At 31.2% G+C, this 25,102-nt stretch overlaps 1 protein-coding gene across 2 annotated transcripts in view; it reads left to right on the top strand.

The window, feature by feature from the left end:
- LOC118183119 (teneurin-a-like) overlaps window positions 1–6,538 on the top strand; it is a 1,514,249-nt gene extending 1,507,711 nt beyond the window's left edge. For both annotated transcript variants that reach the window (XM_085820731.1, XM_085820730.1), the window contains one exon: window positions 579–6,538. In XM_085820731.1, coding sequence (XP_085676857.1) covers window positions 579–1,483 — 905 coding nt within the window. In that variant the 3' untranslated portion in view covers window positions 1,484–6,538. The remainder of the gene's footprint in view (window positions 1–578) is intronic.
- The last annotated feature ends 18,564 nt before the right edge of the window (window positions 6,539–25,102 follow it).

Here is a 25,102-nt window from a genome sequence, read left to right as displayed (position 1 = left end):
AAGCAGGCGAAATAATAATATGAAGAATTAATAACATATTATCTACCAGGCCTTTCTATTTATTATAATAACAAATTAGATTTCATTTACGAACGATGAACCCGAAGTGACACTTTACTTAAAGCTATTAAAACGAGTATTAAATACGTTGCTATTAAAACCGGAATTTTCGGAAGGGTATGTATTTGCCACATCACACATTATTATTATTATTATTATTATTATTTAGTTTCTTGTTCCGAGAATTTGCCTATATTAAAAAATATATTAAGCCTGAGTTTTTAAATTTAAAGAAAGCTCTAAAACGATGTTTAAGGAAGGCTCATGATGTTGGACATTATAATGCTTTTCTTCGTACGTTAAATATATATTCTGGCAGACAAAAATTAAGGCCAGAAGTTCATCAACCTCTGCCCTCAATTCACCTATATGTTTTTTATTTACATAACTTGATGTAAAACTATGTTTAAAATTAAGATTGTAGTTCCAGCATAAACAACATTCTAAGAGTTTTATCCTTACATAAAAAAAATTGCTGCGCATCACAAAATCTTAATTTCCTTTTTTTTTTTTTTCAGATCTCAAAGAATGGATTCGTTATCAAGGAATATACATGGATACGCTGGACTTGGCAGCAGATGAGGTCTACAATCGATTACCCCATACATCTCACAATTCTGATTTTGAGCCGTTGTTCCTGAATCTTCCCACTGTTCCTTTACTATCTGGTCTAACGTGCTCAGTGCAACAAAAATTGCAGAAATTTGCTCGTCTCACAAGCGTTCAGAGATCAAAAGTGAAACGTGAGCAACTTTGTGACTCTTCCCTACCTAAAATAAGTACTCATAATGTGCCCTTTGGCAAAGGAATCACAGTATCAAATGTAAATGGAAGAGCTGTAGTCAGAGCTTCCGCTCGAGCTGAAATTATTCGCAAAGATGTATTTTCTGCTGTTTTCAATAACTGTCACATTCTTGATCTTCACCTGACCTTCCATGGCCAGGATGTATTTTATCTGGTCAAGGACAGTACATGGCGAGTCGGTGATGATCTTAATCAACTTCAGAGACTAGGCAATTCTGCTGTGAATACAACTGTCCATGAAAGTAAACAAGAAGATAGTGATGGCCAGAATTCTGTGCCTGGGCAGCAACATCAAGTGGATGTTAGAATACACTCTCATCACGCCATTCTGAATATCCGGTACGGTACAACTCCAGAGCGTGAGCGTCAGAGATTGTTGAGGCATGCTAAGCGTCAAGCAGTATCCCAGAGATGGTCTCAAGAGAGAGATATTATTTCATCCAACCAAAGAGGGCCTCTAAAGTGGTCAGAAAGGGCAAAGGAACAGATTTTAAGCACTGGGTACGCAAATGGATACAGGGGAGAATATTTTCATGATGTCAATCTCTATCCTGAGCTCGCCGATGACCCTTCCAATATTGTATTTCATAGAATTACGGACAGAGAAAGTAAAAGGTGATTTTGAATAAATTATCAGGTTAACAGATATTTGCCTAAGTGCTAAACGAGTAAGTAAAAACTGTTTCTGCATCGAGGTAAAAAAATGGTAGAAGGAGACCTCTTTCTGCGTAGGGTGATCAAGAAAGTTATGGTGCCAAGTAACTGGAAGAAGACAAGCGTTTTCTAATGTCTAACTCAGGACATAGGATTGAGCAACAAGGAATGATTTGTTTGGTATTCTTCGTAAACCTATTTCCTTTTTATAACATAATTTCATGAGAAGGGCGTGATAGAATACGAAGTTAAAATAGATTAATTAACTAATCTGCCGCAGTTTCCAAGGAGATTTCTACTGCGTATAGTGCTTTACAAGTGGTCTGAGCTCTGACACGTGTTGTGTGCGTGAAAAATATTTTAATAGGCATACTGCTTATGAATCCTACTTCAGTGTAAAATATATATATGAAGAGTGTGTATAAATATTGACTAATATACTTTTCTTTCAGATGTACAATTCCTAGTGTTTCATGGAATTTATATGCTATGGTAAATGACAATGAAATATAAAAAAAAAATTATCTTCCTTCAATTGTATAAGTTTTCCTTCAAGGAGTAACTTTCTTTGCTATGTGCTTATATGTATATATATGTTTTTTCATTGATATAAATTGTGTTTTACTTCTTAACCAGTATTCTTGGAAAAGAAAATCTAAAATATGAATGTGATAAATAATTGACAATTCATATGAATTCGTTTCCTACATCGTAATTTATTATAATGTATCCATTATAATATAAATGTTCTTGAACATTTGAATATGAGGCATGGTCTTGAATATAAGAATTATGACTAAACACATATCTTGACTAAACGTTAATTATTTTATTAGATTTTCTGGAATTTTACATATCGTGAAACTTTAAATTTTTATTTGAATTATCATATCATTGGGTAATTAAGAAATCATAACTCAGGTGTTTGAGCAAATTTGAGATAACCTTAACTGAACTATTTATATCATTTTAAAATTAAAAGAATATAAGAGTAAATACACTAAATTAGAAATTCCATTTGGTGCAGATGTCCCCTGTTTCTTTACAATCTGCAACACAATTAATATTTAATAACCATTAAAGCTTTTATACAAGTGCTCTTTTAGTTAAAAAAGAAGAGGAATGGTATTTGAAGTCGTTGTCGATATGTCATATCAATTTGTCTTATTCATATGAAATATCTAGAAATCGTAGAAACAGATTTGCCATATCACATTTTTCATTTCTCATACCTAAAGCACTAAATGAATTACCGATCTAAATAATATTATGGTTACAAGAAACTACGGATTTTCGTTTCTTCATATCATCAACCAGAAAGCTACTGCTATTAAAGAAAACAAAATTCGTTTACCACTGTATCATAGGATCTACCAAACCACTAATTTTGAGGAATTTGAGTAACTGGACATTCAGATACATTTATTGAACATATTTTAGAACATATTATAGGCTGTCTTAAGAAATTTAAAATATACATATCGGTTTCAAATGCAAGTCAATTTTCATAATTTAATAAGTTGCATTAACTTGTACCATTTTAATGTCGCGATGTAAATACACTTTCTGTTAAACGTTTGTACAAATGTTTGGTTCCCTCCTTTAATTGGTACTGAAACATTTTTTTAACAACAACATAATTTCAGATAAAGGAGGAAATCTTTAATATCCACATTTTAGTACTGTGTTGCGTGTTAAAAGATTTAGTTTGGTACATGATGAAAATTCTGTATAATTAAAATTCAAGAAAAACGTATCATAAGAATGAAATAAAAAGGGCTCCAAAGCATAATACGACCTTCCATAATCCCGAAGGTCAGTATTTTAATTACTTTCACGAATGATTTACTCTTTCAATTACGCAAGTTTAATATCGGAATTCCTTACATTTTTAATGCATATTAACATTAAAAGAAATATGGCTTGAGAAAAGAGTTGCGCCTTGTACCAGCATGACGCATGCATTTGTGTTTTTAATTAATGTGGCAGTTCTTTTTTTTATGATTCACTATATTAATAACGATTTGCTTTGGAGAAACTCAAGAAGTGAAGATTCTGTGCTTTGGAAAACTGGCGTAATGTACCGGTGAGTGTACTGGAGTAACTCTCATCGGTTCATCTCTTGCATGTCAATCAGTTCAATCAGCGTTGAACTATCGAGGGGATATGCCTTAGTTTCTGAATGATAAAGTTTGCTTGCATGCCTTCGGTGCAATCATTCTTCTAAGAATCTAAAACATATATATGTAGCTTAAATTATTTTATATCATGTCACTACAGTTAAACAATTAATTTTGGAAATATTTCCAAATGCAAATGCAAATTAAATTGAGTCTCCAAATCTACTTCTTAAAATTCAATGTAACGTGCATTAAATGTACTATGACGTAATACTCTTGACCCAAAATATGTTCCAGTAAATGTCCCCAAATAAAATCTACATATGCCGGTAGTGTAGTTCTGTGCCGGCGGTGTATTTTGGCCGAAGACAAACAAAACATTTCCTATGAACATATCTCAAGGAAGAGTATAATTTACGAACCACGAGATGTTGAAAATCAATGACACGTTCATGCGAAGATTAGCTGTCTGCTCAGCGTGGAGTATTCAATGCCTTCAACATGCTACCACAACTTAAGATGAGGATGTGGATGTTGATCATCAGTATCTCGTAAGCGGTGAAATATGAGCTCTCAGCTATCAATTTATGGGATAAATTTGGTTCAATTTTGGCCGCAGTGTAGGCTTCTGATGTTTAGCGACTTCATTTTGAGACGCTTGATGTATAAACATATCAAGAGTTTAAGTCACAAATTAAGATAATATATGTCGCGAATGTCGTAAGTATTGTTAGAGGAAAAATAAATTTAACAACTTTTTTGTGTAGAATAATTCAAAGGCAACTGAAATTAATGTTATATCAACTCTGTTACAAAGTTATGATTCTTGCTACTTCATTAGATTTCAGCATTATTGCCATCGATATTTCATGTCTAGTTCAAATGCGTGCTATCAGTTCTGGCAATTACTTCAACAATATTTCCTTTCATGTTGCTTTGCTATACATACTTTTTGATTTCGTGGAGGAAACATGTAAATCAAAAAAATCAAATTCGAGAAGAGCACTGCTTCGATATTGGGTGATTCATTGGCTAATTAACTATGCCACAACTTTTCAGCGTCATATAACGGAAAAAAAGTGGTAATCTGGCAAACAGCATGCAACATTCTAGCTAAATTGGTTGTCCTTGGTAAGTAGAATACTTGAGAGGTGTGTAGCCGCTAGTTGCATACTTCAAAGGCTTTAATAACAAGTCAAAAAGGGTTAAATTACCCTTTTATTCGACTTAAGAATATTTACACTTGGCCCCTCTCGGGCTTACAGGAAGTCTGCACTTGGGCTTAAAATAAGAATTTAATCTAATGCTGACTAAACTAGCCGAAGCTGCACAGAAATAACTAACAGAGTTTGCCCTTATTTAAAGCTCACCGGCGAATACTAGTACGCACGTAACAATTACGGCTGAACATAGTAAGATTTGGCTTAAAGCAATGACGTCAGAACACGCTCTACTAAGAACTTCTAAGCCCATTTGAAGTGACGGACCCCTAAATACTAGTTTTAACACATTTACCTACAAAGCGATCCTGAAAACTCATTCTGGAAGAACATTGCAGGTGGGGAAATAAATATTAAAAAAAAAAAGCTTATTCAAAAACACAAGTAAGTATTAGAAATTAAAATAAATGTCTACAAACTTTTTAAAGAAAATCCGCTCATGTTTATACCACGAAACAAGTAATCCCAAAACAGCATGCGTCCAGCTCAAAAATAAAATTATACAGTATTTTTATGATAAATATTTTGAAAAAATGATCGCTGCAATAAAAGTCTATGAAAACTTCGTGTAGCTTTTAAATTATATTTTCTTTCGAATTCACGTAAAGCCTATTTTATAACGTAAACGTAACAGTTTACAAAATGTAAGAAATGAGTGCAACTGGGTATGAATCAACCTTTAAAACTTTTGTCTCTTTCTGAGAGCATTATCGCGTAGGTTTAAGATAAGAATCTTCAGCTTCATACGTAATCCTCCTGGAACCTTCTTGAAGAATAATAAGCCATTTGAAGTGATTGTAGATAAGATAACATTTTCCGCTATTCAGCAAAAGCTGGGAATAACAGAATGGAAGCTTATTTTCGAATTCTTTTTTTTTTTTTTTCAAACATATTACCTAAGCTGTTAACTAAATGTTAAACCCCCTATGGCTTGCAAATCAACGATTCGAACGAGTGAGATAACTTTAAAAGTAAATGATAAAGCTTAACTGCTTCTGCAATGTTTATTTATTTTAAAAGTGTAAATTAATTATAACAGCTTAGGCATCGAAATTTTACTGTCTTTAAATTGGACTTAATAACTCTTTATTTTGTTTTGGATAAATTGAAACAATGCAACTAAAAATTTTATTTAATGAAAAATGACGAATATGGGGGAAATATTTCACACTTGTTTATGTAAATATGCACCAGAAAATTTTGTTTCTTATCTTGGAATATTCCTTACTCTACATTTTTAACATAGTAAAAACTTTTTAGAATAATTTCCATTCTTTTCATTCAATAATTTTATGTTTATATATGGAACTTTTCAAAATTTTTATTTTTGCAAAATGGAATCAGTTATTAAAACAATATTATTTGAAACAATGCACTTAAGATTTAATTAAAACGATGGCAGTTCTAAATTCTCAGAAGATTGATTGCACTAGATTACAGAATTTTGTATATATATGTATGTGAAGAAGATATGTAGTTATATGAATTTAAAATATTTAAAAACAAAAAGAGTTTCCTCAAAGTCATCTGCTGTATTCACTTGTGAATGATTCAAGCTGTGAATCAACACTCTGTTATTTATTTGATGACCGTGTTTTCTTTTTTTGCTGATATAATATGTTTAAGTTTTAAAATATTTATTAATGCATTTATGTAATAAAATATTTTATATCACATGTATTTATTTTCAATCTTGTTGTGAAACAAACAGATTAAAATTTGCTGTTCAAAAAAATATTCATCATTAAATCCGGCGAAGGAAATATAATTAAAAATATTACAAAACTATATTCCATTTACAGTTTTGTTTGAAAGTAAAGATTTCAAAAAGGCTTCAATATATTTAATAATTTGAATGCTAATAAACATAACAAAAGCAATTTTTAATATTTTCAATTAGAATTTTCCATTAATCTGCATTAGAATTATGTAGTTATGTTAATTCCATTCAGAATATCGGAATTATCTTTTGCTTTTTTATGCTAATTTTGATACAAACAATTTTAATATTTTGACAATAATTTAAAAAATTGAATATTAAAAGAATGTTTAAAAACTAAATATATATTTTGTCATTTTTCTCAATGACCAAACCAAAAATGCTTGCGAAGGTAGAAATGGCAAATATTTCTACATTATGTATTAAGTCGTTAACTTTATCGATTAAATTTCCATTCAAACGGTGCATGTACATACATGAAATATGTTCTTAGATTTTAATTTTAATACTAAAAATGTATTTTAGTCTTAAATTGCAAATAAATAATTATATTATTAATTATATATTACGCATTCTGAACAACCACAAATTTTGTTTGCATATATTATTAATTGTTTTGCCTTTTTTTACTTTATTTAGTAATGTACACGAGCAGAAAAAATACACAGTAATGTAATTGTATATGTAATGTGTGTAAATACAGTATATGTAATGTTAAGAACTTAATATTAAATTATTATCAAATGCATGTAACTGATACTCGATAAAATCAATTTCAGCAAAACTAGTTCCAACATTTATTGTACTGCTAATTTACTTTTTTTCTATTATTCAAAAAGTCTTTTCTGGTGAGTTCAGTTTTCACAGCAACATTGATTTAAAGGTATGTTGAGGATGGGAGTTGTTATAAGGTAAAGATTCAACCTTTTGCTGCACCTGGTGCCCTGTCTTGTGCCTATCTCTTAGTATCAGAAATTTCTTAAGAAAAACGTGTTTGATTATCATCTCTCATTGCTCCGAGAGTGGCACTGAACACTGGCTGGGAATGAAAACAGTGAGCATTTAAAGAAATGTTGCATCTATTGCTTTGATTGACTTCAAAACATCCTCTTACCTCTCGGCGGTTTTCTTCCAAGCAATACACCAGGAAACGTTTGCAGACATTCTTGAAAAACCAAGATGTAGCCTTTTTGACTAAATTCAATTACTGATCGAATTTCTTACCTAGAAACAAGTTTCTCTACTTTGATTGTATAAATACTCATGTTAAAAAACCTGTTTCCCTGGTATATAAATCCTATCTTTTTATATCGAACACCTAAAATTTCTTCAGACACTTACGGATAAACGTAACATTTTTAGAATCTACAAGTGCTGTTTTGGATGATATTAAAATTTACTAAGTTTTTAGGGTCTTTTAATTTTTCGTGTGTCTGCTGTTACATTTTCAGAAGAAGTTTTGGATGATATTAAAAGTTTTTAGGGTCTTTTAATTTTTTGTGACTTTACTAAGTTTTGGGGGTCTTTTAATTTTTCGTGTGTCTGCTGTTCCATTTCAAGAAGAATAATATTCTGTGCTATCCAATTGCAATTCTTGTAGAATAGAGGTTATTTAGAAATTACCACAAATATTTTTCTTAATAGAGTTGATGACGTTATCTAATTATAATTTTTTTCCGTTATTTTAAATTGTGTTTGATTAAATACGCATAATTTATTAGTTGCGGGAAGTAAAGCGCAGAATTCAGAAATAAAAAACGAAAGAACTTTCCATTTTGGACAAATAATAATTAGTACTAATAGTAAACATAAAGCTAAGAAAATGCTTCTCAAAAATTAAATAACTTTTAAATTGTATTTTATATCAGAAGCGTCAGATTCCAAATGGGCTTTTCACAAAATTTTCAATGAGTGCCCCTAAACATCTGCTTTCAAAATAAAATGTAATGGTATAAATATTTTGTAGTAATGCATAGACTGCTACTCTCTTTATGTATTTCTTTTTAAATTTTATTCAAAAAATTATATACTCTTTTCTACAATCAATGCCCTATCTACCGGTGTAATGTTACGAACTACGTGAACGGTTTAATTAAAATCACATTTAATCCGAGGGCAGTTTAGAACAAAAACAACAAGAAGAATCCATACTGAAATTTAACAAAAAAAAATATTATTGTCAATGTATTTGAATTTTTAATCAATTTCGTTCAAGCAGAATAAGCTTCTTCATTTATGTAAATTAAGTTAATATTCAAAAGTGATATAAACACACTGCAAATAATGGGGAAAATAAACATTAAATTAGGAATGAAGAAAGTACGTTTGCATGATGTTAATCAACAATATATAAAAAAGAACTTAAAAAATAGCGCTAAATTCACATTTGTATAAAAGAGCCGGTTAGGAATTTTTCCTATTTTTTAAAGTACAATGATTATATAGTCAGGATCGTGTACAATTCAATTACTATTTATAAAGATAACTTTTAGGTGCTGCAAAATCTTTTGATATTCATTGTTCTTAACCATGCATTTTCTTTTTCTTTTTGTGTTTCTCGTAGATGCCATTTGTGCTCAGAAACGAAATCCTCAACAGTAAAGATTTAGCTTTATTAATGAGCAACAGCAGAAGTTATTTTTTTTAATATATATGATAATTTTTGTACTTTTTAAAATTTTTGGGGAAGGGTAGGTAAATTTTTCTTTGAAGTATTAGAATGCGATATCAAAACTGGTAGAGGGAAGGACTGAAATAATTATTTCAATTTCGATTCGCTCATTTCAAAATAATATTTTGTTGCTTCCTAATTTTAGTTGAGAAAATTAGAGTTCCAGAATTCCGCACCATTTTAGATGTTCTGTAGCAGTAGTGTTTGTAGTTTGTGTAGTACATTCATTGATTTAATAGTTAGTGTACGAAAAGTAAAAATATTCATGGACAGGAACATCGTACAAATTAAAACACACTGTAATGCAATGAATTAAGAGGAAATGCAGACAATTGTTTAGAAGCTATAATTAGAAGTCCAAACAACAAAAATCAGCGTGAAATTTTATGAATTTGCTGTACTACCAATCGAAGGTTTTTACTACACAACCTCCTTCCTCAGCTGCAGAAGCAAAAATGACCACTAAAAATTAGAGATGACACTCACGAGGCGAAATTAAATCCAAGAGAGTGGAAAGCCCGAGAAAGAAATCGTTGGCACAAAATGACGAGTACATCACGTGCAATGCTGTAGCCGAAAATAAATAGCTTGTATAGAACCGATTCAATGAAAAGTAACAATAATTATAAGTTCAAATAACAGAAATCAGAGTTAATTTTTGTAAATTTGCAGTACTAGTTTCGAAAGTTTTACTATAGAACTTTCTTCAGTTGCAGGAGTGAAAATGACGGAGTGTTACTTTTGCTTGTTTGTTTAGGAGCTCTTAAACATCTTTTCATCAAAAAAAGTTAATTATTGCAGTAAATGAAAGAATAAATATATTACTATCTGCCAGTTCTTAGTAAGATGGACTAAAAATAATTAGATCAAGAACCTCACATTTTTCTATGAGTTCATCTTGCAAATTAGAAAGAATTTCCAACTTTTAAATAAACTCCGCAACAATCCAGGAGAACTTGTGCATATTTTCCAGGTGCTTAGATTACAGTTGAAATTTTTGCCGTACCTTCTTGAGATAAATTATGCGTTCATCAAAATTTTTCATTTTCCTCTAATTGCTTAAATTTAACAAATATAAAAATTTGACATATTAATAAAACATTAAGCAGTTCTACTTTGATTTTCAGAGGAACAGAAAAGAAGAAAACAAGAGAATTTAAGCCGCAATTAGATTAAGATAGTGGTTTCTCGCTTAGGAAAGAAAATGAAGAAATATTAAGGTCTCATTCTGCAAGGAAAGAATCATACTCTATAAGGTAATTCTACCACTTCCCTAGCGTGCTTTCGTGGTTTAGTGGTTCTGCACGTTGGGCCGGTATTCCAGAGGCCCGTGGTTCGATTCCCGGCGAAGGCGGTTGCATATTTTTCATCCCTCCTGCTTCCAATTAGCCTAATGACTCTACAACTCTTAAATATAGAACTTTTTGTTCAAATGCCGCTTATAAGGAAGTACTTCTAATACAAGAAGTTAAACGATTAAAAAAAAGAATGGCTGATTCAAGAAACCAGTAACAATCTGAATTAGCTGTTTTATCAATATATCAACTAAATTAACTTTCGAGAGTAAATACAGAAGTAAAGATTGAGTAAGAAGTACAGAGAGATTTCAATCACTACAGACAAACTTCAGGATGAAATCTGAAGGATTTTAAGCATTGTTTTATTTTTTAGTTAGCTTCCTGCATCATCGATAACTTTTCAGCAGATCGGCATTATTATCAAAGTTAATGCTTATTCGTTACATTTACGTTGTAATATGATATAGTCTGAGACGAAACAAAAAAGGTATATCTAGCCAGACCGTGGAATTTTTCCCCAAAAATATATATGAATTTTATATTATAGTATCATTTATTAATGGTATTTCTGTCTCACTGCAAAGAAAGGTAAATCTTGCACTTTGTTATCTCCCTTTCGGGTCTCTGACCCAACTTGCTCGTCAAGATCCAGACTATCTTACCCTGGTCCATAAACAAAAGACGAGGCCAGCGTCCACTTGGGGGCAAAGATGTCTTTAATCCTGCCTATAACTTTTGGTGTCCGGTAAATATCTGTTGGCAGTTTACATATTTACGAACATATTTACATATTTACAGACATATTTACGAACATAGTCTATAGGCTTGTTAAAACCAAAATTGTACATTTTGGGGGGTTAAAGAGAGGTAAACTCTCTTTATCTTCAGTAAATATCTTAGAAGAAAAGTAGTTATAATATTATTTAAATAAGAGCAATCTATTATTACATTTGAATGTGTTTTTTGAAAATAAGTTGCAATTATTTGTGGTAGTCAAATTTATCGTATGATTCAGTTTGGTAAATATGGTTTTAACGAACTTTTCCCGCCACCACAAATGTCATCAGCGCAAAAAGTTGGCGTTAGCGTATTTAATCGTATTTTGGCAAACATTTTTTGGTATTTGAAAGAAAGAGATTTGCTTTAGAACAATGTGTTGTGAAAATTTGTAAAAACATGTCGCTGTCATTCAAGTACAAGGTGTCTGAAATCGAACTATCACGCTTCCAGATAAGAACCATAATTTATTTTCAGTTCTGCTGCAAAACGTCAGCTACAGAATGTTACCAAATCATGTGTACAGCTTTAGGTAACTTTCACAGTGTATCATATGACACTGTGAAAGTTTCTTACCGAAAGTTAAAAACAAGAACTATAATATTCAAGAAGCAGAGCGCTCTGGCCATGTTATTGATGTTGACGACGCCCGGCTGCACGAGCTTGTGGAAAAAAATGAGTATGCAACCAATCGAAAGCTTGCTAAGGAGTTAGACGTCAGCGCCATGTCCATTAGTCGATCTATGCATCGCATAAACTTGACGTACAAGTTCAATCGCTGGGTACTGCAGGGGTTGACTAAAGCAAACAAGGACAAACGTGTTTGGGCCTGCACTAATCTGTTCGAATGTCAACGCAAGGACAAAATTCTTGGCCGGATCATCACTTGTGATCAAAAGTGGATTAACTTCAATAACACAGGCCGAAAAGGGGATTAGTCTGCGCGTCGCAATGCGCAATTTGACTCACAAAAAGAGTATGCTTTGTATCTGGTGGGATTGCAGTGGTATTATCCACAAAGAGTGTCTGAAAAAAGATAATACTCTCGACAGTAAGGCACACAGCGAGGTGCTAGTCCATGTTGACGCTGATATCAAGGAAAAACGTCGAAATGAGTTCCGGTGCAAGACGATAATGCTGCATCAAGATAATGCAAAACGTCATGTATCTGCATTCACCGGCTGAACTCTGTAGGGACTCAAATAGGATCCTTGGCCATATCACGGCCATGAAGTTTCTGAGTGGAAATTGTATCAAAACGTTGGCTGAAAATCATAGATTTGGGCGGTGATTTCTACCCGCACTGAATGTACTAACATTTATGTTTTTTTTAACTTCATTAAGAACGGTTTTTTGGCGAAAAGTATTAGTTGCAACCAAATAAAATTTATGTCACTTTATTCATCATGAGTATTTTAGGATTAAGGCGACTGCGACGCTCAGCTCCGAATTCGGAAGTTTAGCCTCTAAGCTTGGTAAATAAAATCCCCAGATTTTTAACCTACTACAGATTTGATTTTCATAATATTTTTATTGTTATATTCTTTGTGTAATATCATTGCTACAGAATCCTCTTTATCTTTAAAATATTTAGCATTGTAGCTTATAGTCAATTAGAAAAGAAGTAGTCGTTTTTGTGATAAATATAATGTGTTATATTTTGACTTTCGAGCTCTCTTTAGAGCACGTTGTATAATGTTTTTCGTAATTCCATGCATTCCCAACACATTTTGTAACGGTTAATGTCATTCCGTTCACATGCAATATGTATTATTTACATCATGTGAACATGAGTACAGACTAAAGCATTTTTTCAGAATTCCATACATTCCCGCCGCATTTTTTTTATAATTAATTTTCATTTAATTCTGTTTAGCAATTCATATCGTTTAATAAGTTAGAAAACATTCATAATAAAAGAAAAGTAACTTTATTTTATTTAAAAGAAAGTAACTTAATTTTACATGTTCGTTTGTTATTTTATATTTGCAATTTAAGTATCGATAATTTGTAAACCAATTTGTTTTTCAAGATCTACGCCATAGGGATTTATTTCGAAATATCATTGTATAGTATATACTCTCCACTGAAAGAGACTCTGAACCAGTTTTTATAAAAATATATTTTTAAATAAGCTGAATACGCAATTTTTAATGTTTATTAATAATATTAAGAATTCATTTAGTACTTGAAATTATAGCAAAGCTGTTCTCGTACTACTGTAAAAGAAATAAGCTTATTTAGTTGTCAAAATCTTTTTATTTTGTTTACAAGTGATTAGTATATCCTTCACATAGAAAATGAAGCAAAAGTCAGTCTCAAATAATATTACATTTTTTAGTGTGTTCAGCTTTTCTGAAGTTTATTATAGGTACTCAGCGACCCTTTTATGTACTGGATTACACGAACCTCATTAACAGCACGAGGACAGTTTTATGGATCCTAGGAGTAGGACATTTGCAGTAGGTTTTTCAAATATTAGTAGTAAACAGTGAACATTGTAGAATCTGCAAAGCTTACACTTTGTTGCAGAAGATTTTACAATTTGAACTTAATTAATACATGCAAATATTCAGAAAACATATACTTTATTCAGGATTTAGACGATACTCACAGTAACATATTGTCTGTCAATATATAAGCAGGCTACGCAGTTTCTTGAACAGCGAACACACGCTTATATTTTAATGCCTGAACTTGTAATTTCTGCCTATGAGGATACAAATCACATAACGTGGCCAAAAAAGATCTATTTCTGGAAAAAAAACATGTAAATCAAAGCAGAAGATCAAAATAACTCGATTACATACCAGTATTCAAGGAAAAGACGAATTTTAGATTTAGCGTGCACTAAATTAATGTTATTGCTAAGTAAAGAATACATTTAAAATGTTCTTAATATTAACGCGCTCTTGAAAGCTTTGAGATAGCACAATCGATTAAGATAGCCAACTTTTTCTTTTCTCCCTTGCAGATTAATCGATTCATTTTTGTTATGGAAGCAATTCTAAACAAGTGGGACCATTATCCGGAGAACCATTACAGCGTATCCTATCGATATAACAGCTTCGGATGACCGGCACTTGACTGCTCCGAATCTTAAAGTAGTGAGAGCAACAGCAACAGAAAAATCTATATCTACGAATTCTATGAAACCAATAATAAATATTGAAATATTCTATGCTCAAACTAATACACTGATCCTTGAATATCTAAGAAGAGCAATAGGGAGGATCAAAATTCAGAAAGTGAAAACCAAAACGATAACTGCGGTCAATTTTCGATTTACTGAAAGCAGATTAACATGACCATCTCTCTCTCTGTGTATATATATATATATATATATATATGCAAAAAGTGCGTATATTAGCAGCAGCGGTATTTATTTTGAACATTGATTTAATTTATTTAACCAAAGAATTTATTCTTCAGAATGATTTGCTTGAAAATATGAGTAAAATGTTAATATTATTTTCTGCAAATATATTATTGAATATTTTTATTAAATAAATAGAATATGGCAGTTCTTCACCGTGAAGCTCTGAGACTCGTAAGGAGCGTGTGGTTGTTGGATCGTAGCAGATGTCAGCCACGTACTTTAGAGCACTTGTTATTGTGACGTCATGAGTCACAAGGGTATTTCTTTGTGTGTATGTAATCAGGGCCGATTTTACCTATGAGCTGCAAAAGCTATAGCTTAGGCCGCCAACTTTCTTGGGGGTCCTCAAAAATTTAAAATATAGTATAAATAGTATTAAAATATATTATAACAGATTTATAAATGGCCCCATATCTCAAATAGCTTAGGGCCTTATCAAGTCTAAATCTGACTCTGTTTATTACTTGGCTACGGACGTCATCCCAGATTCCAAAATGTGAATACATGCTTATCTTGTTCAAATTTCTCAAAACATCTGTTACGTTATGGTAATTCCACAACGAGATTTCATCGCACTGATTCATGTTCCCTGATATAAATTTCTGGTACTTTTAACAACAGCCACAGGACAACTTGTTTAACAACAGCCACAGGACGGCAGCAGACTCTGCACATTCTGATTAGTTGACGCAAGGCAATTTTCCATTATTTTTGTACTTGCTATCACCCCTCTGTTTTGATTTCCACAATATATTAATTTTAATCCCTCCTAAATTAGTCCACTTTGTAAAATCAAAGAGCATATTTTTCGCCTTTTATTCTGATATTCAAATATTTTGATTGATTATTTTCTGAATAATTAAATTTTGACAATTTAACAGATTACATTTTGTAATTATTAATAACTTCCTGGGTGTCATTAATGAAATCATCAACATAAGTTTATAAAGCATTTCTCCCACCTTCTTAGCATGCCTTCGTAGTCTAGTGGTCAGCACGCTCGACGCGTATTCGAGAGGTCTGTGGCTCGAGTCCCGTTGAGGACATTGCTCATTTTTCACGTCTCCTGCTTCCAAACAACCTAATGTCTCTACAAGTTTTTCAATTCCTTCTAATCTGTTATTCTTTTGAATTTCAAATTAAATTAGCTCCTCGAATTTCTCTCATTTTTCATATTACAATTTAGGAAGCAATTTTCAGAAGCGGATGTCTTCGGATTTAATTTTAAATTATTAGATACATTATTTATGATAGCCTTTTTATTTTGATATGTTTTCTTATTTCTTCTTAGAAAAAATTCAGTTCTATTTATTGAATTCAGATTGGATCTTAATAGGCATTTTGCTTATCACTTTTTAAACTTTGTCTTGTAATTTTCCCGAATCGCTTCATATTACATCTGAGCATGTTATTTGCATGAAAACTGGAGTCGCGTATAGATAGCAATAAGGAATACGGGTTAAACAATACGTATGATCTTACACACTGTATAATGCCATGAAATTATCCGAAAAATAGTAAAACAACCAATATTGAATGACAAATATTTTCATGTAAGAAAATAAACCTAAATGAAACATTCGCGAAAAAAAAATATCCACAGGAAATTTATTTCTAATTTACAATATTAAAGTGTATTTTATATATATATATACACATTTTGAAGTTATTTTGGGTTTTTCCATAGACGAAATAAAACTGGACATTAAAAAATTAAAATGAAACTTTTTCAACTCAAAAAAAGAGTATAACTTTTTCGTCTTTGAAAACTTCAAATGAAATATTTTCATCTCCGAAAAATCATAAGTGAATTTTTTCAATTTAAAAAATATAAGTGGAGCTTTTACGACCTAAAAATATCTAAAGAAAATTTTGTCCACTTTGTAAAATCAGAGTATATTTTTCGCCTTTTATTTTGAAATTAACATGGGATTCCCATAGAATGCTACTGAGCACAAAATGCTTCCAAATGTTTATATTCTGTATCTTTTTAATTCTTTTATAAGTAATATTAAGCACTGTCGAGTGAAAAATAGATGTACTTTGTATTAAGGATTTGTCTTACCTATTGTGTACGATCGTTATGATTAATTAAATGTCATGTGTGTTTATTTAAACATATGGCTTAAGTATTTAATAAAATATTGGTAATTGGCCTGCATAGTTTGCAAAAAATACATTAAAAGCTTTTCAGATTTATATACGTATTATTGAATTCAAAATTAGTAAAGAAACAGGCTTGCATTTGGCGTAGATTTAGATGAAAAACTCAATCGATTTCGAGGGTCAGGAGCGAAGGAATTTGCAAGACCGGAAAGCAGCCTCGTTCCACTTGTATGCCGCGATTATCGTGCGAAAAAACACGACGAGTCCCGGCTCTCTGATATATTGTCATTGTCAATGAGATACATGATGATGGAAACTCCGAGCTAAAGAGCTCTGGGCCGGACATAGAGACGAAGGGTAGGCAAGAGGGCGTGACCATTGTAACGTGATAAGCAGCATTTCTGTTGCATTTTATTTGATTGGTCCGTGAAGCTTACTGGTTGGTATGCGCTATCATGTGATAAGGAGAAGTCATCTCATAGGATCTTCCATACTTCTTGAATTGCTAGAGCAAATACATGAAAGTTCAAATTAAGAGAAAGTTAAGCTTTGTACGATATTTACATTATTTAAAAATTTTCTGAAGTTTCAGAAAAAGTCCGTTAGCAACTGGAAAGCAGCGAGCGTGACTGTGTTATTTAGCCTAAAGTGCAGAATCTCCCACTTGTTTGTTTGGCGCTTTCTACAAGAATAAGAAAAATTGGATTTTTGTCAATTTTGTTTGACTTTTTAAGTGAAAATAGGTCGATGTGTACAAGGATACCGATTATGTGCGATTCTTAAAAACGCGCCAAGCAGTGGGCGATTCTGCACTTCCCCCCCCCTTATTTATACCCTGCTACAGTAAAGCAAACAGAAAGGTAGCGCCATCTGTCGACAAAATTAGTAACGAAAATTGAAAAATAATTTAATAGAATTTTAAAAGAGTTATGAAGGAAGTTAGTATAACTAGGACTGTTACGCTTGCTGCTTTCCGCTCTTCCAAATTTCTGTTCTCCTGATGAAGAAGGACCTGTTTGCCCTCCATATTAATTGAGGTATTTTGTATAAAGCTGCATCAAATACGAGGTTGTTTCTTTACTAATTTTAAGTTTCACTTTGGCATATTTCTCTTCTAATTTAATAGGCATTATGGAAATTCAATATGTAAATGCTAAAGAAAAAACAAAGGAATAAAATTTGAAGATATATAGTATGTGTTATTTTCATTGATTTAGAAAGCTTCAGTTTGAAATTTTCAAGCAAAAAAAGATTTCATTTTTATTTTCTGTCTGAAAAATCTCTTGCTGCTCTTAAAATAACAGAAGAAAAAAAACATTTAGATTTTAAACTTTTGTAGTGCGGAAGAGTTTCATTTACATTTTCTAAGATGTAAAGTATTCGCTACAAATTTTCTAAATTCTCTACAACTGGGATTAAAACACTTTGATTTTTTTTTTTTTTTTTTTTTTGGTTGACAATGGTTTAGTTTTCAATTGAAGAAATTTTTAGGTAAAGTCTCCACGACTATAGAAAAACCTATGTTAATTTCAAAATATAACGAAAAATAGATGGCTTTCTGAAAAAATTCCTTTACACCTTTTTAGGTCGAAAATGTTCTACTTTTGTTTTTCCTAATCCGAAAATCTTCTCTAGTATTTTTTCTTAAGATGAAAATGTTTCATTTAAATTTTTCAAAGATAAAAAAAGATACACTTTGAATTTTTTTAGTTGAATAAATTTCGAAGAAATACTCAATTTTTACTTATATATTCTCTAAGACAAAAAATTTCTTTTATATTTTTTCTAAGATGAAAATGTTTTTCTTCCATTTTCTTAAAGATGGAAACGTTACTCTTCAGTTTTTAAGATTATAAAAATTCACTTGAAATATTTAGATGAAGATTTTTCCGTTTAATTAATTATTTTCTTTGAGAAAGATGCATGAACAGGAAATGGATTTGAAGTTTTTCATTTCTTAAATATCCTTCTTAGATTGTAACTCTTTTTTAGAAATGAATGCTAATAACCCATTTTTCAATACGCGGTTTGTTCTTATCATCATTTTAGTAAGAAAAATACAGTAAGCGTCATATATACCAGAATTAAATTTTGTGCTGTAATGGAAAATTTTCTTTTCAGTGATTTTTCTTGGTATCAATCAAGATCCATATCTTGCTATCAATATCAAGGGAAATCAAATATTTTTATTGGTAAACAGCTACACAGCGCATGTTGGATTCTAAAGGTTGTGTATGTTCCTAACAAATTTAGTCCATTATCTTAATAAAGTTACTCAAAAGATAGTTGTAGTACTTAAAGATAAATTAGGTTAGAAATCAAACTTGGAAAAAATGATCAAAACTAATATATTGTTAGCATGTTGCTTCCTGTAAAGATTGGCTGAACTCTATGTGTAGAGTCACTGGGATTTTTTAAGCAAGAAACACGAAAAATGAGCAATTCCCTTTCAGGGTCTCTAATCTGGACTTCTCGATTTACACGTCGAGTGTTCTACCATTACACCACGAAGACATGCTAGAAGGTGGGAAGAAATACCTTATAAATGTAAGATAGGAATGTTGGATAATACTTATAATTTCTGGCAAAAAGCTATTAGAGTAATGTGACTTTGAAATATTTTCTTACGGATGCTCCTTTCCGAGTTAAAGGCATCATGAATTTAGTGCAGCTTATGGAAAAGAATGAGTTCGAATATAATTATCGGGCTCTATGATAGACAAGATACATGCGTTGAACTTTTGAATGTTTATTTTCATATAATGATTGTAAGATTTAGCGAACATACTTTAATTATAATTAGAATGTGTTAAAGCAAGATCCGAGATTTCATTTTTATTCTAAGAGTTCTATCTTAGCAATCGATTTAAAATCATGGTAGAATTTATGTTAGTAATACAAATACCATTAAATCAAAGCTTTTTGTGTGCAATCGGTTAAATGTTGCTAGCATAAAAATATAAATGTAATAGCTTTTTGTTTGTTAAATATAATTTTGGATATATATATAGAAATCTGTATTAGTGCGATAAATAGGAATGTATCGGTTTCAGTGGATTATATATTTAATTCAAGAATAGCGAACTGACATTCATCGCTAAGAATGTGTGTAATGACTGATATTCAATGTCATATGCGTGTAAAATAGTGCGAACTGACATTAATTGTTATGAGTGTGTTGAATGATTGATTTCATTGTCATATATGTATTAAATAGAGCGAACTGAAATTCATTGTAATTACTTTATTGAATGACTGATATTCATTGTCATGTACGTGTAAAATAGAGCGAACTGACATTCATTGTTATGAGTGTGTTGAATGATTGATTTCATTGTCATATATGTATTAAATAGAGCGAACTGAAATTCATTGTAATTACTTTATTGAATGACTGATATTCATTGTCATGTACGTGTAAAATAGAGCGAACTGACATTCATTGTTATGAGTGTGTTGAATGATTGATTTCATTGTCATATGTTTATTAAATGGAGCGAACTGACATTCATTGTAATGAATTTGTTCAATGATTGCTATTCATTATCAGTATATGCATAAAATAGAGCGAACTGACATCTATTATGAATTTGTTGAATGATTGCTATTCATTGTCATATATGTATAAAATAGAGTGAACTGAGATTCATTGTTATGAATGTGTTGAAAGACTGTTATTCATGTCATGTATGTACAAAATAGAGCAAACTGAGATCATGAATGTATTAACATACGTTCTTTTATGTGAATCAATACCAAATTAAAATGAAGAATAAAAAACTTTTGATGACCCTACATTATTTCTGTGGAACAATTTTAAAAAGCTAGATGTGACTTGACTAGTGAACGTATCCTTTTTTTTTTTTTTTGTGACGTCTAGACTGCTGATGTCTGTGTCAGTTTTATTAATATGTTTATGTGATGAACGTAATGTATGATTTTTTGTAAGCCCCATGCTGTAGATTTGTAGTGTCTGTGTATTAAAAAAGTTCTAGGATTAAATACGTTATTTCGAATGCAGCATTATTTGCGAGCTACTACTGTTCCTTTATTAACTACAGTCTATGGAAACCGCATTATTCATATGCGTTTTTGGTTGATGTCTGTGATATATCTGCAAAGAAAGAATATTTGATTAAGCACAGGGAAGTTATTAGTTTTGAAAGTATGCTTATATGGAGGAAATTTTAGGGAAGACTTGCTTGCATTCTCGTTATATACACGGGTAGTTAAGCCGTTTGTCTGGTTCGAACTCGGATCGAGCTACCACTATTCAACGGTCTTAAAAAAACGGTCACTGGTGGTGTCATAAATATTGAAATCGAGGGACATCGAACATAGCTGTAATAGACAAGTAATGCAATAGATGGAATATAAACTCTAAAAATCGCATACTTTACTGTACAAGACAAAATGTTTGAATATATCCCAAAATACTAAGCTCAAATACTTTATCTGAAGAATACGCAGTCAAAACACAAATGCGCAAACATGAACTCTTTCTTTTAAAAGAAATTTAAAATATTTACGATGTTCTTGCTCGATGACGTAATGCTGAGCAAAAAAGAAGAAAAAAGCTCTGTCCCCCCATACGGGTATCTAAAATACCTCTTTCTCCCAAGTTTCTTTACAGTGAATAACGAATAAAGTGCTCTGCATAGTGAAAGCTGTTGCCGTAAGGCCTACCCAAAGAGCTGGAACAAATAACTACGACTTCGTTCAACCAGACATTCCAAAATATCAGCATAGTTGCATATTCCAGAAACTTCTTGATCCGAGACTCAGCATTCTTGTCTATCGGATTTTGCTCGGTCAAATACATTCCTGGAGTATAAAATTCTGCCTCAAGCTCTGCTTTTGAACTTTTGGAGAGAAAGAAATAAAGTCGCTTTCTTTCGGCCAGGAATTGGATGCAAAAGCTCACGGAACATTACTTTTGCTTCGCGTTTCGGTCCCCATGACGGACAGAGGTCACATTTATGATGCTATGGTCAGCGTTTCGGGGTGAAGTTAAAGTCTGTAGTCATGGAGTTTGTGCAAATGCGAACAAATGGCAGTTACATTCAAGTGAAATGATTTCAATTTAAAACGAAATCTGGAAATTTGTTTTTCATTTATTTAATCAAAAATCTCAGATTATCTTTGGTAAGGTATGTTTAACTCAAAGCACCAGCAACTCATGAAATTCTTTTTTAATCTTTGTTCTTTCCTTAATGTTTTTAAGTATGACATATTTGATAAAGGTTTAATTGTAAATGGCAGAAAACTTACGCAGTTAGTACTTTTGTGTCCAATACATTCGAAGTAAAATTACGCATTTGTCGAAGAGTATTAAGCAGTTACTCAAAGGTATGATTAATATATTCGGAGATCACTCAATATTTTCATAAAATTGAATTCAGAGATCATATTACTGAATATTAGTTAATTCAAGTATTGAATATGGAACTGTATATGCATATGCATTTTCAACTGAATACGAATCGAGTATGAAACTAGCACTTTCATATTACTGAATCATATACTGAATATTAATTCATATTAATTATTATAATAATGTATACGTATATATATATATATATATAATACCTATACTGAAATGAGTATGTATCTATGAGTATACCACTTAATTTCATAATACTGAATATTAATTCACAATACTGAATTCATTCATGAAATCATTATAATATTTAATGTTAATATAGTTCATTATACTAAAGATTAAGTACTGAATTACAATTAACTAATATAGTAATAGCATTGAATTAATTAATTTATAGTACTGAATTAATAATATTGCATATTAATTGTTATTCATGGTACTGAATGAGTAATAATAATTCAAAGAACGTAAGAATTATAATACTGAATTAACTAATTATTAATAGTGAATGATTATAATGAGTTATAAGGTCTCTGAATAGATTCAGAGACTATTCTCCCAAAATATTTTCATAGTACACTGAATACTTTTATCGTTTTAAATATTTATCTCTGAAAATTCTATATATTTTTACACAAATTGACGAAGGTATTCAGATACATGCTGTAAGGAATTATTACATTCCCTCGTGCATGCTTTCATGGTGTAATACATCCTGTCAGGAATGGGAAGATGCGTCGTTCCATATCCAACAACTTCATATATTGATTTCTCAAGTCTCTTGATTCCTTTCCCCTCCCAAAGAAAAAGAAAACAGGAAAAAAGAAAAAGAAAAATATTAGCTAAAACTTAATTCTGAAGTCTTTCAGACGCTTAGAATCAGTTTAAGTTTTTATTTCGTTTCAGTGAATATAATATGTTGTTATTTAGAAAAATGGTAGTTTAGTATTACCTATTAAACGCCACTAAAGTGTTAACAAACCTTTTTATTCGTTACTAGAGTAGTATTAATTATAATATCATATTTGAACTCATTTTGGATCAATTTCGGATATCTTTTTTAGAAATAAACAAAGTTTAACTTGAGATATGACCCCACTAGAGTTCGATATTCGATATTTTCTTATTTGCGATTGAAATTGTAACTAGAGTCTATGCAAATTAAAACTTTTATTCATACATTTATCCGTTTGATTGTTCTTTGGAATCGACTGAAAATTCTGAACATTATACATTCTTAAATAAAAGTCGAATAGATTAATTGTATCCCAAAAATTTCCAATGGGAATCAATAGTTGTAACTCGTTACGGGAAATAGTTTAAATATAAAGAAATCTGAAAGATCAAAATCGTGACAAAACCAATGCTTTATTTATTAAATATCTTATTAATATTTATAGGCATGTATACGAAAGCAATGATATTTCATTTGAAACTGATGTTTCTCTGCGAAAACAAAGATTCGACACTTTTTTGTTCAGAAATTTAATCTATAATTGAATTTCATGCTCACCGACTCAAAAAAAAAAAGGGGAGGGGGGGCAATTCTATATTCGGCCGACTGACGAAATTCACCTACTAAGGATATATATTAGAGTTATATATAGGGTTGTTATAACATGAGCATTTTGACGCAAAATCGGACTTTTTTCGAAATGCCGCGCCAATTTTTTTCCCCATATTTCGATTTGTCACTTCAAATTGTGCCAAATTGCCAAGTTTTCTAAAAATCGCAGATGCAGATTTTTTAATATTAGCAGTCAAAATTCCCCCCTATAAATTAAAAATTAATTATTTTTATTCATTCATTTGCATAAAATTTAGTCTTTTTTTATGTTATGCTATTTCATTTTTGAGGTTTAAAAATGGAAAACTTGGAACTTATTTGGAAATATGGATAATATTTTAACAAACTAAATGTAAGATGATAAACTTGTGGAAAGCAATAACACAGTAATAAAAATGTAGAAAATTGCTTGTATGCATATCATTACAAATTTAAATGTAGATAATACAATTTTTCATTTACATATCTTTTCTGAACGGACAACTGAAAGACGTAATAACGTGCTTTTCGGTATTTTGTCTTTCAACACAGAACGCCATTTTCAAAGGCATCATAACGAATCCAGGATGACAAAGTATTCTTTCTAAAGATCGAAAGAAAGGCTATTCAAATAAATAAAATCAAATATAAAAAATTATATGAATAAACATGCTTAAACAGAATGATAATGAATAAATAGAAATTTTTACAATAACTAATTGAAGAATTACAATTCAACCCAATTACAATGAAATTCTAAAAAGAAAAAAATATATCTAAAAATAACAACTGTGGTTAAAATATATAACATGAAGTAAAAATAAATGCAAGAAAGGAAAAAATATATACTTTTCTTCCACTCGCGCAGAATAAAATGTTGGTTTGGTTTGGTTTATTTAATTATGGCAAGCACATGAGGGCTATCTGTCTAAGGGGAGGGATGCCTTCGTGAGGATTTCCTATGGGAAACTAGTTCGTATACACGTTACACATGGGATAAACTACGAAAAACCCATGCGGCCAGCCCGTTCTCCGAGATTCGAACCCCGGAATAAACTACCAGTATACAGCGACTTTGCCGCTGGGTCGCTGATGAGCGCAGAATAAAAGGGACAGTGATATTGTTTGCCATACACGGAGCGCAGAATAAAAGGGACAGTGATATTGTTTGCCACGGGAATTATTCTAGACACAAATAAAAAATGTGCGCCAAGGTAAATTTCCGAATTGCTCATTAATTTCACTCCAAATTTTACAAAATTTAGTTTTGATGCATAATTTGTGTTGTAGAATCGAAATTGGGCTGTAGAATGAAAAATGTAATCTCCATGTAATGGATTTCTGCATAGAATAGACATCTTCCT

The sequence above is a fragment of the Stegodyphus dumicola genome, chromosome 7 (genome assembly GCF_044657685.1).
Source record: "Stegodyphus dumicola isolate Sdum_Otavi_A_Nest chromosome 7, ASM4465768v1".
NCBI lineage: Eukaryota > Metazoa > Arthropoda > Arachnida > Araneae > Eresidae > Stegodyphus > Stegodyphus dumicola.
Note: the sequence above shows the minus strand (reverse complement) of the source record. Positions and strands in the feature narration are given on the sequence as shown.